Here is a 17,220-nt window from a genome sequence, read left to right as displayed (position 1 = left end):
TTTTTTTTTTTTTTTTTTTTTTGAAAATCGTCAGTTCTCTTGTGCCTACAAGGGCCCCACAGTGGTTAATGAACTGAAGGCAGTCGTTGCTCTGAGCTTTGTGCCCTTGCCCTGGGATTCATGTTTCTGTGCCCGCTTGCAGCGGGAGCCACGGGGACTGAAGCGAGGGGTTCACTGCTGCCCCTTCCCAGGCTCTTGTGCACGTCAGGAGGCTCCCAGAGGCTGTGGTGAGGGTCTGAGAGCCCCCGTGGAATGACATAAATATTTGCAGTGCTGTCCCAGGGACACTTCTGCTCTCCAACAGCAATAACAGACGGGGCTGGGCTTCGCTTCCCGTGGGATCCACTGCGGTGCAGCTGAGGCGCAGGCTCCGTAGGAGACTTGCTGGGCTGGGAAAATCCCTACGTGCTGTCCTACATCTGGGACACAAATAACCAACTAACCTACTTCTGGTTTAACCCTGAGGCGAGGGGGATACAAAGACGGGAGAGCAGTTCCCGCATTTAGCCACAAGGGCAGGTGCTGGGCTGCAACCTGTGGTTTCCAAGGTGCTGTCCCTGAGAAAAAACAGCTCCTGCAGAGTGGCCAGGGTAGGGGCCGGCTGAAGAGCTGTGTTTGCTCAAGGCAGGATGGTGGGAGGTGTCATGGACACCTTGCAAAGCTCCGTGCACCCACCACCCTGCAGCATGTGTTTCCATCCCGTGTGCATCGCCCCTGAGCAGGGTCTGAGAGCCCAAAAAGCCAGCAGAGGAGTCCTCCTGGAGACGCAGCGGGTGCGGCAGCCCAGGGCCACCCGAGTAAGTAGAGAGGTCAGGTTATAGGAGAAGGGTGATGCTGTTTGCTGAAACACGGGGGAGCTTTGCCTGCAGACTGGACCTGGACAGTGGCAGTGAACGGCAGGGAGCGGCTAAACCCCTCTGCGTCCCCCAAGGCTCTGAAATCCAACCTTCCTGTCTGTGTGAGTGTGGGAGGAAGAGGAGTGCCATCACCACTGAATACACAGACTTCAGCAGACGTGAGAGGTCGGCACCTCCCACCCTTCTCCCAGCGCAGCACCTTGGGCGTTTTTCTGTCTTGGCTGTTCTACACCAGCTCTAATGATTAACTCACGAGTCGGTTGTTTGCTGAGGTATTTCCAGGGTAAGGAATCGCCCTGTTGGATTTTTAGCTGCATGCTTTGATTTGGGATACCTCCCTGCGTCTATCAGAAGGACACATACATTTGTCATTAAAAGGATGGTCCAGAGACCCTTCCAGGAATGAACGCTGGCATCTAAATGGCCTTCCCCCTTCGGAACTTCATTTATAGCCCTGAAGCAGGTCCAATTTCTTTGTGTGAGGGTCTTACTGTGTATGCCAGGAGCACCTGTTGAAGCAGTGATTCCCCAAAGCCTCCTCCACAGTCCCCATTTTGCTGTGCACATCCCGACTGAGGATGGAGTCGGTGGCATTAGGCATCACAGCGTGGGGCAAGGCAACTCACTGGGTGCAAAGCGGCGCGCAGAGCCCCTGCCCTTCCCTGCGCCGTTTTGATTGCTGCTCATTTATCCTCTGCTGCGGAAGCTGAGCTGGGTACCCTCCAGTGGCTCTCACTAAAGATTTTTATATTCTTTTTTGCAATTTCCCGTTATCTTACACGTTCCCCCCAGGGCCATCTATCACTTTGAATTTTATTGCTGCCTTTAATTGCTTCTCTGAAGTCCAAGTGTAATACTACTCCAGGATCCTTTTGAACAACTTCCTGATTTGCTGCAGTCCCATTCGTCTTGTACTCCCGGCTCTCATGATAAACCCTGCCGTACATTGCTTTTCATTTCGGTGTGTCAACACCGAGTCAGAGGCATCGCGTTTTGGCCTTCTGTTAAAGCGGATGCTGAGCACCGCTTGTAGAGGTGTCTCAGTTGCAAAATCGGTTTCCAAGTCTTTTGTTCCTACAAATTTTCTCCTTCAATGTTCTGCCACTGCTGCAGCTTTACCAGCTCCAAATTTGGATGAGTTCAAGGCAGGGTTTAATTGTTGAGGTCCTTCGTGATCGCCCTAGGTGACCACTCAGTACTGTGTTGGGATACCCAGCATGCCCAGAAGAGATGTCCTCAGCCATGGGTTTCCCAGTGGCTTTGTGGTGTCGGGCCAGTCCAGAGCTAGACTGGTCTGGCTGCTTTTTGTAAGACTTGAACAGGAGCAAATCCTTTGAGAGCCAAAGAATTCACCTGAGCTGGTGCTCAGACCCTTGCTGGTCGTCTTAGGGAGGTCAGCATCCACCCCCATCTCTGCAACCAGAATGTGATGGCAAGATGTGTTCATCTTGTGCCTTTGTGGTTTGGGCCATGTTGGAGAGAGGGTTTGCCCTCTGCCTGGAAGCAGAGGATTTGTGAAGTTAATGTAGTGCCACACTCAGGGGCTCAGTATTTGGTTAATTCGATCAAAGCCCAGCTGCTCCTTTGGACCAGGGAGTTAATGGGACCTTATGGAGACCAGCTGCAATGAGCACGGTGAGGAGCAGTGGGTCAGGCAGGTACCCTCAGCTTGACACCCTGGTTATCCCTGTGAGGACCTCCTGCCCAGAAGTCCCCAGGTTGAGGCACCTTATGGTTTGCACCAGCTGCTGGTTTTATCCCTCATTGAGTTTTATGCTGCTGTCAGCCAGGACTCCACAAAATGTTAATTTTGCTGCACTTGCTGCCAGAGCCAGTGGTGTCTGCCCTGGCACAGAGCACCTGCCATCTGCTAAGGGACACCTTCAGCCACTGCTCCTGCCCGTGTGTCAGCCTTCTCCAATACGGTGGTGATGAGCAGAAGCACTGCTTAAGCTATGTGCTCTCAGCTCAGGGCTTGCAGCTAGTCCTGGCCATAACCTGCAGTGAGGAGATGAGAAGTGGTTCTCCTCAGGTCTTGCAAGATCTCCAAAACGCCTCTTCCTGTACCAGAGGGTTGGACAGTGGGTGGGAAGTTTTACTTTCTGATAAGCTCTTATCAAAGTGTAATTTATTGCTTATAGAAGACTGGTCCTGCCTCTCCTCCTCTTTGCCATTTGTTTATGCTCCTTTAGACATCTGCTCTTACCGCTGCCCGTCTTCACGAGGGAATTTCTGATGGTAAAGCAAACCAGAAGGAAGGGATTAGGGTTTCCAGTATGAACAACATTCCTGATCCAAAGAGCATCTGGAGCTGTTGGGGGGGGTTGCATTGGTTTTGTGTGACTCCCATGTCTGTGGATTTCTGTTTCTGCGTGTCTTCTAACACACGCTCGGCAGCATTTCCCACAAACCGCTTCCTGATAGCTGAGATACTTTGATACGGAAACACCCCTACACTGGGTGATTTCAAATAAAATATATAGTACCTTACTTGATGCTAGGCTTTGACCGTCTCTAAGCCCCGCCGAGTGGTCATTGAAAACTACGACATCGTGGAACAGAAATGAGAGATTTGTCCGAGGTGTCCTCTCCTGGTAGAGAGCCTCCGCCTGTATGTGGTAATTTGACGGCTACACGAGGGCCTCGCTGGCAGTTCCCAGGTCTGTGACCCGAATCCTGCACCCCATGGACCCAAGTGCCTTTCCACAGTGAGAAAGCAGGAGCTGGTTTGTTTTTGTTGTCTTTTCAAACCTCCTGCTGCTCCGTGGATGGCTGGAGAGGGGACGTGAGCAGAGCCTGGGAAGGACCCTGCAGTGAGCTCACTGCTGGAGCCGTGCTGGCAGAGGGGTCACCAAGCCCACAACTGAATTTCTCATGCCAAAAAATTCATTTTTCCTGTAAGAAGCCAAATGCCTCTTCTCCTAAAGAGACCTTCATTCTCTTCCAGGACCAGCTGGTCTGGTCTTGGCTGTTTCATACCGTGGATTAATTCTGGGCCACATCCTTCCCTTTCGAAAGCCGTTGGAGTGTCTCTGCTGCCAACGAGTGCTTGGCCTGAACTTGAGCAGGGGCAGGCACAGGCGGTGCTTGGCTCCATGGCTGTGTACCTGGATGGGGTTGTAGGTAGGAGCAACCTCTGAGCCTCTTGCTCAGATGATCTCACACCAACTCGAGCACTCGCTGCCGGCTGGCCATTGGCATGTTTTGGCCTTTGGTGAGAGGTGAACGGTGGATTTAAAGCCTTTCCTACCTCCCCAGCTCCTGGTCTTGCAGGAGGAGGACAGTTTGCTGGACAAAACTCCGTTAGGGCTTCGGAAGGAGCACTTGGCGTTGGCTTGCTGGGGCCCAGGCTGGCTGCAGTGCAGATGTCTGCATGCAACAATAGGCTGCAATTCAGCCCCATCCTTTGAAAGCAAGGGGGGGAGGGAAAAAAAAACCGTAAAGAAAGAAAGAAAACCAGAAAGCCATTAGATGACTTCAGCTCCGCATGACTACATCAAAAGGAAAGGCATCGTAAATTCGGTTTCTATCGAACGCCGGGGCCCCGATGCTGGGGAGCAGGATTCTGGTGCCAGTGCCTGGGGAAAGCCATTCTGGGGCTGCGGGAGTGGCCGCAGGCTTTGGGTGGGCAGAGCTGCTGCGTTGACCTGGGCTGAGCCAGGTTCAGCCGGTGGTGGATGGCAAACAGGGCTCTCACTAATCACCTGAGATGTGTCCCTGTGTCTTGCCTTGCCACCTTCCCAGTAAGTACTTGATGGTCCTTGTGGCCCATCCGTTTTGGCACATTAGGGATCTCCCGGTGCATGAAAGCGTTGCTCGTGGCGCCATTGCACAGTGCTGAGATGATGACATTTCCTCTTCGCTTTCTTCTCATCCTTTCCAACCCCCAAAGTCTGCCCCAACCTCAACACGAGTTCCTGGGGGTTTGCCCTCCTTCGCTTCTTGCTAATTTGCGGTGACTGATGGTAACGTGTCGAGGCTGTTGAGGATGATCTGTCCTAGGGCTTCCTAAAGCATCTCTCACTATTTTATATCTGTGTGATAAAACAAAGAGGAGGATTTGGAAGGAAGTCTATTGTTCTTTGTATTTTCTGAGTAAGAAATAGATCATGTCTTAAGGATCACTGTCCACAAAGCAAACATCTTGACCAAGGAGTCTCCACACCAAACATCTCCTATGCAGAGAACGGTGCTCCCAGGAGGAGTGCAGTTTCCACGGCCTGTGGCTGCGATGGTTTGTGCAAGAACAGAGGTTTTTGTGCATCAGTGTGGCAGCTGAAAATCCAGCAGCATCCGGAAAGAGATGTTGCAAGTTTGAAAAGGTGTTTAGAAGAAACAAAAAAAGAGAAAAAGAAATATGATTTTTATTCAAGTCAAAACCATGGTTTGGAGGGGCCATGTGGGACTTCTGGCGTATTAAGGTTTGCAGGACAGCGGCTTTTTTTTTTTACTTCCCCAGAGATTGATTGCGAGTGACAGAAATGTGGGACTGCGTGAAACACAAGACAAAACCTGTTCCTTCCTCCGACCCGCGACAATGGCTAATGGCTCCAATTTGGGTCAATCCCCTGCTGTGCTGCAGCAGGACTTCTTCACCAGGGCTCTGCAATCATTAGCGCTGGCCTATTTTACACCGTGTTTGGCCCCAGTGCAACCCTCCAGGGCTCTGCATGCCACCAGGGATTCTGCTGGAGGAGGAGCAGGTGATTAATTTCTGAATGAAAACAAATTAATTTGCGGTAACATCTTTATCCCAAGCTTTCGTATGCTTTGTGTCCTCCTCCAAGCTCGCTGGCTGCTTCTTTTGGAGCAGCGCTGAGCTTGGGTTTGTGGGTACCAATCTTACCTCCTTGCAGCGCCCAGGATTGTCACCACGCAGCAATGGGAGGAGGACGGGCAGAGACGCCGTGGTTATGTATCACCAGCAAAACCATGATCCCGTTCATCCCATGTTTGCTTTCCCATGGTGTCATCCCTCTGCTTCCCATTACCCGCCTCCCTCCAACGGCAGAGCGGTGAGGAACGTGGCCAAGGATCGCTCATTTGTGGTTAAAGGTGGGGCACAGATGCTGGGTGATACCTCACCGACAGGATCTGTCGTGGGGTGTTGATCGAGGCTGAATAGTTTCTCTCCTGTGCTGCAGGCGAGGCCAATGGGGAGGATAAAACAGATCCTCCTGCAGAAACCTGTTTGGGTTTAGCAGGACGCAGGCAGGGTGAGCCTGGCTCACAGCCTTTACCTGCTCTCCTTTATCCCTGGGGTTTAACTGATCCCCTCTTCAAGCTGTTGCTCCATCCCTTCATCGACGGGGCTGGAGCCAGGGTCAGGAGCCCAGTGGTCCCCAGCAGGTGCCTGGGGCACCCCCTCTGTGGAGACAGACAGGGCTCGGCTCGTGCCGCTCCCCCTTGTTTTCCAGCTGAACAAGATCCCGTTGGCGCAGGGCTGGCTGCACAGCGCAACTGGGGCATGTGCCATGAATCCCTCTCCCAGCTGAAATCTGTTAAGGGATTAAAATCTCATGACTCTCTGGGCTCCTCCCAGTGGCGAGCAGCCCTTTCCTTCTCCAGAGGGCAGGCGAAGACGGAGGAGGAACAGCGGGGAAAGGGGCCCTTTGCAGGGAAGAGCCTGTGCTCTCAGCTTTCCCCTCATCCCTCCTCCATCCCGTGCTCAGCGCCGGCTCTGATGGCTGTGAACTGCGCTGGGTCTCTGCCAGCTTGGAGAGGATGCGGTCAAGTAGAAGCCAAGATGTTGCCCAAAACCTGCTGCTCTGAGCTGGACTTGCTCTTCATGGGCTCCGCGAGTCTTGCTGAGAGCCAGGGTGCTGCACAACTGTGCTCTGCAAGGCAAGGCTTCTCCTCAAAGCTTTCCAGCTGAGCAGCCGAGGTGAATGGAGAGGAAGGAGGGCGCTGTACCGCTGTCTTGCTCCTTGCAGTGAGGCTTCTCCCCCCACGTAGGTGCTACTCAGAGCAGCGTTGCTGGGTGCGTGGTGCAGGTTTCTCGCCCTGTGGATGCAGGAGCTGTACGGGTCTGTGTGAGATGACGGCACCGAGAGCTTTTGCAGACTCGCGGATGCTTCCTGAGGTGGAGCTGATGGATCTGTAGGGAGCTCAGCTGGGGGCTTGTCACCAGCATCTCACCAACATTTATCAGCTGGCCTGGGAGTGTAGTGCTAAGAGAAAGGGCATATCCCAGCTCTGCAGAACAGGCTTTTTCCTGGCAGCGTTGTCAGCTGGGAAAGCTGAACTCACCGTGTGGTCTGTCCCATCTCCCCAGCCCTGAGATGCTCAGCACTTTTCCTCCCAGAGCCTGGAAACCAGAGTAACAAAAGCATGTTCCCACAGAGGTGCACCGTGAGTGCCTGCTGCTGGAAGGGGTCGGGTCTTCCCTGGTCTCGCTGGCAGAGCCTTGGCTAGAGATCCATCCCTGTGTGGTGTGTCAGCAATGAGGACTGCCGTGGTTGGGTTTTCCTGCTCAGGGACAATGGCAGCTCTCCTTGTCTATGTCTTGTGCTTGAATATTGTCCCTTCTATGGAAAGGGCACGTCGTGTGTGCCCAAAGCTGGTGCTGAGGGTTTCCATTTCTGCAGGTTGAGGTAAGTCTGCCTTGCCATTCGTGTGCCCTTACCTGCCCCTAGCCGTATATTGGCCCTACACAAGTGATGTGATGTGGACTGATGTAGGTGGGGCAGAAAGACCTCTTGGCCACTGCTGTTGATTAATCCCTGGGAGCAGCAAGGGAGGATGGCAGCAGTGTCTGCCCGCCCGCCCGAGGGGTTTGTGGCTTCTCTTGCATCATGCCCGAGGATGATGATGGCGCAGAGTGTGCTGGATGGAGAGCAGGTGTGTGACCTGCATCAGAGGGAGGGTCAGCGCCCCGGTGCTATGCTGGCACGGTGTCAGGCAGCCTACAGCTGCCCCCAGGGAGAGTACTTAGCATCCCCGGGGCAGTGCACTAACCCCTGTCCCTCCTGGCAGCCCACGTCGGTGCTCTCCCCAGTCACCAAGCAGCGAGATTAAAACTTTGCCAACACGAGCGAACGGGGCTGATTTTTGAGCTGACTCAGTTTTCAAACAAGCTCTTGGGCTCAGTCCCATTAGAGTGTGCGTCAGATTCAATTATTTCCTGACAGACGTGGGTCATAAACAGCGAGAAAGCCTTTGTTTAGATGGTAAGACGAGCGTCCAGCTCTGCCTTTGGCACCACCTCAGCTAAATCTCTTCCTCCCATGTCTTTTGTGCAGCTCAGGGCAGCTCTCGCGTGCTGGGGTCAGGCCTGGGGCTGCTCTGGAGCCTCCCACAGAGCTCTTGGGAGGAACTGCAGAGGTTTGGGAAGGTACCTAAAACAAGCAAGATCTTGAAGCTGAGAGGTTTGTGTCTCACCCATGGGCAGGTGAAGAGCAGCGATGGGAATGAGATGTGCACAACCAGAAGCCCAACCCCAGCACAGTGTGTGTTCTGAAGGCTCTGGAATGGGCTGTTGGTTTATCCCAGTGCTAAACCGGGGCATTTATCCACAGACCAGTGTGGGAAAGAGCATGCCTTTATCTTAAACCCCTGCGTGGTTCTGAGACCAGGAGTTGCTGTGCGCAGAAGTCGAGTTCTCTAAGCCGTGTTTCATACCCCAGACAGTGGTAGCACCTGCAGGGCTGAGCTCGCTCGCTCAGTGTCCTGCCACATTTGTACCAGCAAACACTCGTTTATTTTCTCAGCTTTTTGCCACATTCCTCTCGAGAATCATTCCGCTTCCCTGACGGTTCAGTTGTCCGGGTAATACTGGGACAATTTTAATTGTCTCTTTCAGTATTATATGGGAGACAATTTGCAGCACTGAATGGCAACACGGGGGCTACTCACTCCACGGGATTTTAGCACCTTGTTTCCTTTTCAGCAAGGGCTCTCAACCCGATGCAGTGAGGGCTTGCAGACAGAACCCCCCGCGCGGTGCGGGGGGTGGACACCGTGATTTCAGGGACTGTTGCAATGCTTTGCAAGGGGAACAGCTGAGAAAAACCAGGCAAAATGAAAGCCGATGGCACCAGGCAGCTAGCTGGGGATATGACGCAAAAGGAAAAAAATAGGGTAGGTGTCAAAATCCACGGTGTTTCCTTCTCACGTTGGGGGTGCTGGCTACACAGCGAGGAAGGTGTTGCTGGCAGAGGGCTGTTGCCTTCCCAAAATGTTTTGAGGCTTTAATTAAAGAATGGCTGCAGCATGTTCTCAGAACTTCCAGAGGAAAACATGGAAGAAAACCTTCCCTTTCATTCTTTTTTCTGTTTTAATTTGACAGGCTGATCCTGCTAGGGTTCATCCATCCCCAAGGCTGGAGCAGGAGACGGTTCTTGCTGCAGGGTCTCCAGCGGGAGGGGAGATTTCAGCATGCCCGAGGTTTAAGGAGAGGCTGATGTCCCTTTGAAATTTGTAGGATTAAAACCCTAATTTCAAGTTAAGCGTGGTGATAAATGAGGTGTTGAGAAGTACGGGTGTAAATACGCTCTTAAACCCACATTTCCTGGGAATCAGGAGGTATGGCTGTCAAATGCTCGTAGAGCTCAGTGGTGAATCGCTCCTGGCTCGCGCTCCTTCCAGCTCATGCCGACACGGTGTTTTCCCTACCCTGTGCCCTGCCGGTATCTGTGGATCTGGAGTTTCTACCCGAGCTGCCAAAATCACCTCACTGCGTTCCTGACGGAGGGGGGGAGCACCGGTGCTGCCGCTGAGCGCAGATGGAGCTGTTGCCCAGCTCACCCCTGAATTAAATCAGCTTTTGATTAACGGTCATTGCTCCACGCAGGCGATCCACTCCGGGATACATCTGGGAATAAACTACCCCAATTTCTGTCAGGCTTTGTATCTCATGGAGTGAATGGAGCAGAGAAGCTAAAGACCACAAGTCCTGCACTGGGAGTTCTGCCTCAGCCACCTGCAGATAAGCCCTTTCTGTCCCGGTTTTGTGTTGGTTTGTTGGGTTTTTTTACCCTGAGAAAACCTTCTGTAATTGTTTCCCTGCACACCCAGAGGTGATTTGTCAGAAGCCCCATTGCTCCTTGGTTAATTCAATAGGTATAATGTCTTTATCAGGCCAGTGCTGCTCTGCTGACTTGGAGGCGAGGCACGTTCCGTAAATTAGGCTGCACCAAACGTGCTCAGGCTCAAATGGATGACATGAAGGTAGCGGCATTTGGGTGTCTAGGCAGAGGTGTCTGTTCCTCAGCATCCCTGCCCAGCTCATCCCAGCATGTGCTGAGCAATCAGCGTGAACGAAGAGCAGCGGTGAGCTGAGCCCCGGCTGATTTTCTATTTTAGGGCTTCCTATTCAGTTTCTGCGTCTTCTCTAAGATGTTTCATGGTGCAGCAGTTTTGTAAAACCAGGCAGATGCCACAGATTGTCACATTTGAGGTTTTTTTATCATTATTATTCTCTAGGTCAGGTTGGTCTCTGCTTGTGACCTTTCAGAGAGCAAGCCAGGCAGGGCCAGCGGGGTGGTTTGCATTGCTGGATGTCAGATCATGTCTTGGCGTATGAAGATCTTGGAATGAAACGTGATCGAACAGTCCAGATACTGGTATTTGTACTTTATTTTTAGGAACCAAAATTTCTAGAACCGAATTCATCGAGACTTTCAGAGTTAAAAGTTCTCCAAGCCCTTATGCTTTTGGGTGGAAATTTTGACCAGAATTGTGAAGATCCACCAAAATCCTGGTTCTCTCTGAAGTTTTTCTTTTTTCCTGGCAAATAGATGTTTTGAGAGTTTCTGATGACCGCTGTTCCCGACACCTCCATCAGCTCACAAAGCCTCTTTGCTGCTCTGTAAAGCAGTTTTGACAGTAATGGAAGGGTTATTTGGTTTATTTAATCAATCTCTGTAAAACTTCAGAGCTGAAAGCTGTCACGTAGCGTCAAATGATAACAGTGCTGCTGCCGCATGAATGGCAAAGGGACAACCCCGCCGTGCGGATCCCCCGAGCCCCAGCACGGCAGCTAGAAAGGGTCCCCATCATCCTGACACAGGCAGGACTCGCGCAGCCCTGCGTTCGCTCTCCAGCAGCAACGTCCATGAGTGCAGGACGGGGTGACCCTTGGTGAAACACCCCAGCCTTGCAGCATAGTAGCAATCAGGGGCAGGTTTCTTTCCCCCCTTTCCTATTCAATTTTTAGCGTGGTCCCTTATGGCTGCTCCTAGCAGGGAGCCGCTCTGGGGTGGGAGCATCCTGCAGGCGTGATGGCACCGCTGCACGTACCTTACCTGGTGTCTTTCCCTTGTCTTCACAGGAGGGGGACTCCCTCGGGGCCATGGAGAAGCTTTGCCGGCAGCTCACCTACCACCTCAGCCCCCACTCGCAGTGGAGACGCCAAGGCATCATGAAGAGGAAGCCGCAGTCCTGGTGAGTAGGCTTCCAAAAGCCACTGTCACCCCGGAGGGTCCAGTGCTGGCTCGTGGTTCCAAGAGAGTTTTGACTCCTGTTGTAGCAGATGCTATTGGTAACCATAGCGGAGACTAAGCCAGTGAAGAAAAGGAGTCTGGAAAGAGCAGAAGAGGGGAGGAAAACAGACACAAGAGGAAAACGGACGCAAGGGAATCAAGGACTGCGTGGCCAGACAGGGTTAGGAACAGCTCTCTTGGAGACCTAGCTCAGCATGCTTGACCTTGAGGTCCTTAGAGACCCAAACATGGAGAAACTCCCTGTCACAGGCGGTGGACTCTGTGCTTCTCTGTGTTGAGCGTTTTTAAGGTGGTTTGATGACTAAAATTTGTTCTTTCCCATAAAGCGTCAGAAGCAGAGGGAGCGTGTTGGGGCTGTGTGCTGCAAGGCTGCGAGTCCCCGTCCCTGGAGGTTTTTCAAAGACATTAGGATGCGCTTAGGGACAAGGTTTGGTGGTGACCTGGTGCAGGGTGAATGGTTGGACTCGATGATCTTCAAGTTCTCTTCCAAAATGATTCTGTGCTTCTGTAGCCCGTGGGCTGACTCAGCACACGGAACCAGGTAACAACCCAGGAGCTCGTTTACCCTCGTGGGGTTTTTTCTTAATTAGAATAGAAATTGCACACCCCTCGTCTTCCCATCAAGGCGTTATTGAAGTTAGGCTGATGAGGCAGTGGGGAGCTCTCTACAGCCCTAAAGACAAGAAATTCTTGTCAATGAAGAAATTTAAAGCTGGGCTTTGTGCCGCTCTGTCTTTAATTACCAATCTCTGTCCTTAATTATCGACTTGGAGTTGTTGTGTGAGCGCATCCACGTGCCAGAGATCTGCGAGGCTTTATCTGAGAAGCCTCTCCTTGGAAGGCTTGTCAGTGTTTGCCTTTCCTTGGAAGAGCCGGGCAATAGCTGAGGTTTATCACGGGTTTTATAGCCAGGGTGAGGTTTCACCCATAAACGAGCCCTGACCACACAGCAGCAACCCCGGGGCTGCAAACACACAGTGCTGGCTGCCGGCCCTGCCCCAGCAGGGGTTTGTAGGATGGGATTTCCCTGGGCTGCTGTAGAAGTGGGGGTGGTTTTCCCTTTCCCTGCAGTTCTGACCTTGTCATATCCACAGGCTGCACCAGGTGAACGATGCTTTCTTAAGCCATTTCTTTTACTTCACTCTTTCTTTCTCTGCTCCTTCTTCTCATTTTCTTTCTTTGTTGTTGGAGAAGAAGTCTTCTAACTATGGGGTCAGAAAGGGACACTCTGGAGACATCCCCTGTCCTGTGTTGGAGGATCTGTCCACGGGAAGTGTGTAACCCCATGCTTTGGATGTGGAAACCTGGTCTCTCATCCTCTGCACGGTGGTTTCCGACCTTGTAATGGGTATTTTGGCTTTGTCCCTGATCTCTGCTGATAATAAGGGACTGCAGCACAACGATGGGGGTGGTGGAGCCTGTCGTGGAGCACTCCCAGTCCAGAGCTGCAGAATTACTTGAAAATACTTAGTTAATTAGAAATCTGCATCTTTGGGATGCATCGTGCTCCTGGGTCCCATCTGCCAGAGACATACTCGTTAGCGCACTGAGTCGTAACGAGCAGAAACACATGCATTGTAATTTGTGCTGTAGCTTCATTAAGAGATTTTGGCTTTGTCCCTGATCTCTGCTGATAATAAGGGACTGCAGCACAACGATGGGGGTGGTGGAGCCTGTCGTGGAGCACTCCCAGTCCAGAGCTGCAGAATTACTTGAAAATACTTAGTTAATTAGAAATCTGCATCTTTGGGATGCATCGTGCTCCTGGGTCCCATCTGCCAGAGACATACTCGTTAGCGCACTGAGTCGTAACGAGCAGAAACACATTCATTGTAATTGGTGCTGTAGCTTCATTAAGAGTCATCGTTTCTCCAGGCTCGTGGCTGCACCCATCTCCCGATGCTCCGCAGTCCCCTGTCCCTGCAGCTGGGTCAGGCGTGTTGGAAGGGTTTGGGAAGGAACTGGGGTTTAATTTTCCCTCAATCAGGAGTGACGGGGAGTGAATTTGTAGCAGATGGATGTGTTAGTGAGTGCTGGTCCCTCTCTTCGATGAAAAGGTTTCCCCAGTTTTGAGATCAAGGGGGTCTCAGACGCTCGTGGGATGTTTCTCTTTTCTTGCACAGGGCTAGTGAAGGGGTGGTGGCCTCTGGATGTCATTGTATTGCCCCCTGCTTGGATGCCCGCAGTCAGATGTGCAGTGGGATAGCATCCCTTCTTCACTAAATGCCTGAGGGCATTTCCATCGGGCAGTGCGGGACGTAGCCCAAGCAATGGGGTGGCTCGATCCCGCCTGGACCAGCCCATTCTGGGATCCCTTGGTACCTCTGCCAAGGTCTTGGCACAGTGGGCAAAAGCCTCACACAGGGGCACTGCTCAGCCGAGCGCTGAGCAAAGCCAAATAGCTGTAATGAGCCTCACCAGAGCTGTGGTGAGATAACGACAGGGGAAAATGGCTTTTCTGTATTCCGCAACTGCCGTGTTCGGTACAGGTGATAATCAGAAGCAGAGCAGCCGCGGGAAGAGGAGGATGGGGACACACGGTAGAGAGAACTGGAGCAGATTTTTTTGTATGGTCATCTCTGGCCAGGCAGCCTGCCGCGGGGCAGCGGGGGCGGCTGGCGCTTGCTGCTTCCATCTCAGCCCAGGCATTGCCCTCGGTGTGTGCACGGAAAGAGCCACATCGAGGGAGAAGCTCTCAGCACGGGCTGCGCCGCGCTGCCGTGCTGCCTGGCACTGGAGCAGCCAAACCTGTGCCAAATGACCTGATTTCTTTTCTGCTGTCAGAAAAGTGTCTGTCTGTCACTCGCTGTCTCCCTCTCCGTGCCTCCTCCTGAATCCCCTACATTTATTTTCCACATCCCAGGTGAAGATCAATGGTTAGCCTGGTAAGGCAGCCAATAGCAGGAGGATGAAAACAGACTGCTGAAGTAATTTGTGCGTCTCTGGCTCTGCCTAGGGACACGATTACAGTCTAGCATTTAACCAGCAAGCGTTGAATTAGATGGTGGAATCTCCCTGCTCCACCTGCTGCCAAGCACTTGCCTTCAGCATCACAAAAGTAAAACTGGTACTCAAAGCTCCGCACATCCGGAATTGCTTTGGAGCACGGGTCTGTGCGCTTCTTGGGGAGGGAGGAGGTGGGTTTGCTGCCTCTTTCCCACCCCTGGAGAGTCGTGGGCAGCCTTACCCTTGTTTGCTGCCTGTGCCTGGAGTCATAGCCATGAGGCAGGGATGCACCAGGGAGGGGACGGGCGGTGGTGCCTGCCCCGCCGGGCTGAGCAGAGGGCAGCGCCCCAAGGAATATTGATTATTCACGTTGTAGCCTCATTTTACATCGGGTAAAACCCTTTTTTGCACACAGTTCCTGTTGAGGCCACTGGGCTTGTGAAGAGTGGAAGAATTTAGGGTGAAGCAGCTCAGTTTGAGCACTGGAATTAAATGGGCTCAGTCTGGGCCTAAACGAGTGCATGTTTTAATTCTGTTGGTGCTCTGCAATAAGTGGAGGAACCCCCAAAAGAAGCCCATGCCTGCCCTGAGCCTGGTACAGAGCTTACGGGGTGGTGGTGGGGTGTCCGCACGGGGGTGAGCCAACGTGGCATTTCCTTCATTTTCTAAAGCCATTTTCTGTTTCAGAGCTCCCGGCTCTCGTTCATGCGAATCCTCCCCTCAGTGCTGGGATCTGTGAAGAGCAAGAATCTGTTGGGGGTGTGTTTTCTCATCTCACACAGTTTTTTGGGTGGCTTTGCTTAGCTCCAGCGAACTCTCCTGTCTTTGCCACTTGTCCTCTTTGCTGGTGGCCAGCCTGGAGGCCAGGTTTGGATGCGATGCAGATGTGGGCAGCAGCGGGGAGTGCTGAGCAGAGCGCAAGGTCGAAGGGAATGTCAGCTCTGGTGTGTGATCTGCTGCGCTGCTGGAGGGGGAATGCGCCCGATGAGGATTTGCAGGAAAAGGGGCCCTTTGCTGTTTGCCTTTGCGGGGAGCGCTGCGGGATGGCTGGCCAGCGTTCCCATCACCCTGCAGGAGCTCATTCCTACGCCTGATGGAGAATCTTACTTATTTCCCAAGTATTTACGTACACCAGGGATGAATCATGCTCATAGTTGGTCTGAAGAAGGTCCTAAACAAGGGCAGCATTCTTTGCTGGCTCTGCTGACACCAGGAATAGAATTAATTTGTAATTTTTTTCCCTAAAATCAAGACTTGCCGCCTTCAAGATGTACACGCTGGTGTGGAAGCCAGCTCTGCCCACACGCTGCCTGTGGGCTCTGGGCGTGCAGGGCATGGCTTCAGGGGGTTGTTCATAGTCAGCTTGTGAACACAAATCACCTGAACCCTACAGGCTGAATCCTGTCATGATGACACAAACCCAACTTCTGTAGTACCCTGCTTTTGGTTCTGGACCGCAGAGCAGGGACAGACCCTTCTCCAGCTGAGTGTCTTGGGGAACAGTCTTGTTTAGTCTGATTTATTGTGTTTTACCACAACAGCCATTGGGTTCTTCAGATAACGGTGGTAGCAAGGGACAAGGACCAGGAAGAGAAGGTGGAGCTGTGGTGTTTGAAGAAGGTGGCACGAGCGCACCAGGAACCACTGAGGTCTTTGTATCTGGAAAAGTCGGGTCTCCCCTCAGGAGCCTGCATGTGGATTTAGAATGTGAATATTAGCTACCTGTTTGCTCCACTCTCTTCGAGTTTAAGCCTGATTTTGTGATGCTGTTCTCTTAACACCCCTAACGGACTGACCCACGGACCCCTGGGGATACCTCCTTGCAAGCAGTGAGCCCCTAATTCCTCAGCCAAGGGGGTCTGGCAGCCTCACGCATCTTGTCTCGTGGCTCACCTGTTGGGCAGGGTTGATTTTTCTCTGGCCCAAACAGTTTTGCAACAGCCCTCATTTTTCTCTCGGGACAGGTTGGGATTGTTGTCTCGAATGGGTTATAATTCTTTGAGATGGAGGATGTATTTAATCATGAAAGAGCCCGACAGCAGCTGTCATTTTCTGTCTCGCTCTGAGGGTTGATATGAATAGGGTGAAAGCAGCCAACAGGTAATTTTTCCTCTGTTGCTGTACATTTCTGCAGGGAAATTACTGCCTGTGGACCTGCCTCAATGGGAACTGCGCTGAGGGTTTAAAAGCCCCCGCGTAATAGGTACTTCTCCATGTAATATGTGCAAATTACAGGGTTATGCATGATAAAGTGAGACAGAATCTCGTGTTTGTTTTCTTGGATTTTCCCAGCAGGGCTGAAAATGCAGCAGCTCTGTCCTCTGCTTTCTGCATCCCTCCAGCACCGGCAGCGCCTGGGTAGGAGCTACGTGTGAATTCAGCCCTGTGGGATGTGTTTTACAGCAGCTGCTGACAAAGCCACAAATCAGGGAGGTTGTTTGGTAGCCCGAGGTCAGGGTAAACCCTGCTGGAGCTAGTCTGAAGGGCTGATAGCTCCAGCCCCTGTGGCCACTGCGTGCTGTGTCCATCATACACCAGCTCCATCCGGGTGGAGTAAAACACCCCTGCCAAGAGCAGAAATCCTGCCTGACCTTCTTCCTCCTCCAGCTCCTGCTGTGTCCCCAGCGCTCAGGCCCACGGGGTGTGGAGGCTGAAAGTGCAAAGCTGTTTGGGACAGCATTTGGATTCTGGGAGGCTCCACCAGGCTGCGGCGGTTTTTGACCCATAGTTACCTGTGGGTTGGATCTTCTCCATTGCGCTTGGGAGACAGGAGACCTGTTAAAACTGAGGAGAAGGGTGGTTTGATTTAATGATGAGGTTAAGCAGCCTTATTTGGTTGGTAGGAATGATGGTTTAACAACCCACACCTAATTTCATCAGGGCATAAAATGTTTCTGTCCTGGAGGAATGCTGATTTGTCCTGCCTGCCTGCAGTGCCTGCTTGCATTTCTCTACAAAGCCCTTGAGAAGCAAAA

General features: G+C 52.4%; 1 protein-coding gene across 1 annotated transcript in view; it reads left to right on the top strand.

Moving 5' to 3' along the window:
• Positions 1-17,220, top strand: part of LRRC75A (leucine rich repeat containing 75A) — a gene marked incomplete at its 5' end in the record, with an annotated part of 42,393 nt that overhangs the window by 8,916 nt on the left and 16,257 nt on the right. Inside the window, one exon of the mRNA XM_010141446.1 lies at positions 11,128-11,240. Within this exon, the coding sequence (XP_010139748.1) occupies positions 11,128-11,240 (113 nt within the window). The remainder of the gene's footprint in view (positions 1-11,127; positions 11,241-17,220) is intronic.

The sequence above is a fragment of the Buceros rhinoceros genome, unplaced genomic scaffold (genome assembly GCF_000710305.1).
Source record: "Buceros rhinoceros silvestris isolate BGI_N320 unplaced genomic scaffold, ASM71030v1 scaffold7038, whole genome shotgun sequence".
Classification (NCBI taxonomy): domain Eukaryota; kingdom Metazoa; phylum Chordata; class Aves; order Bucerotiformes; family Bucerotidae; genus Buceros; species Buceros rhinoceros.
Note: the sequence above shows the minus strand (reverse complement) of the source record. Positions and strands in the feature narration are given on the sequence as shown.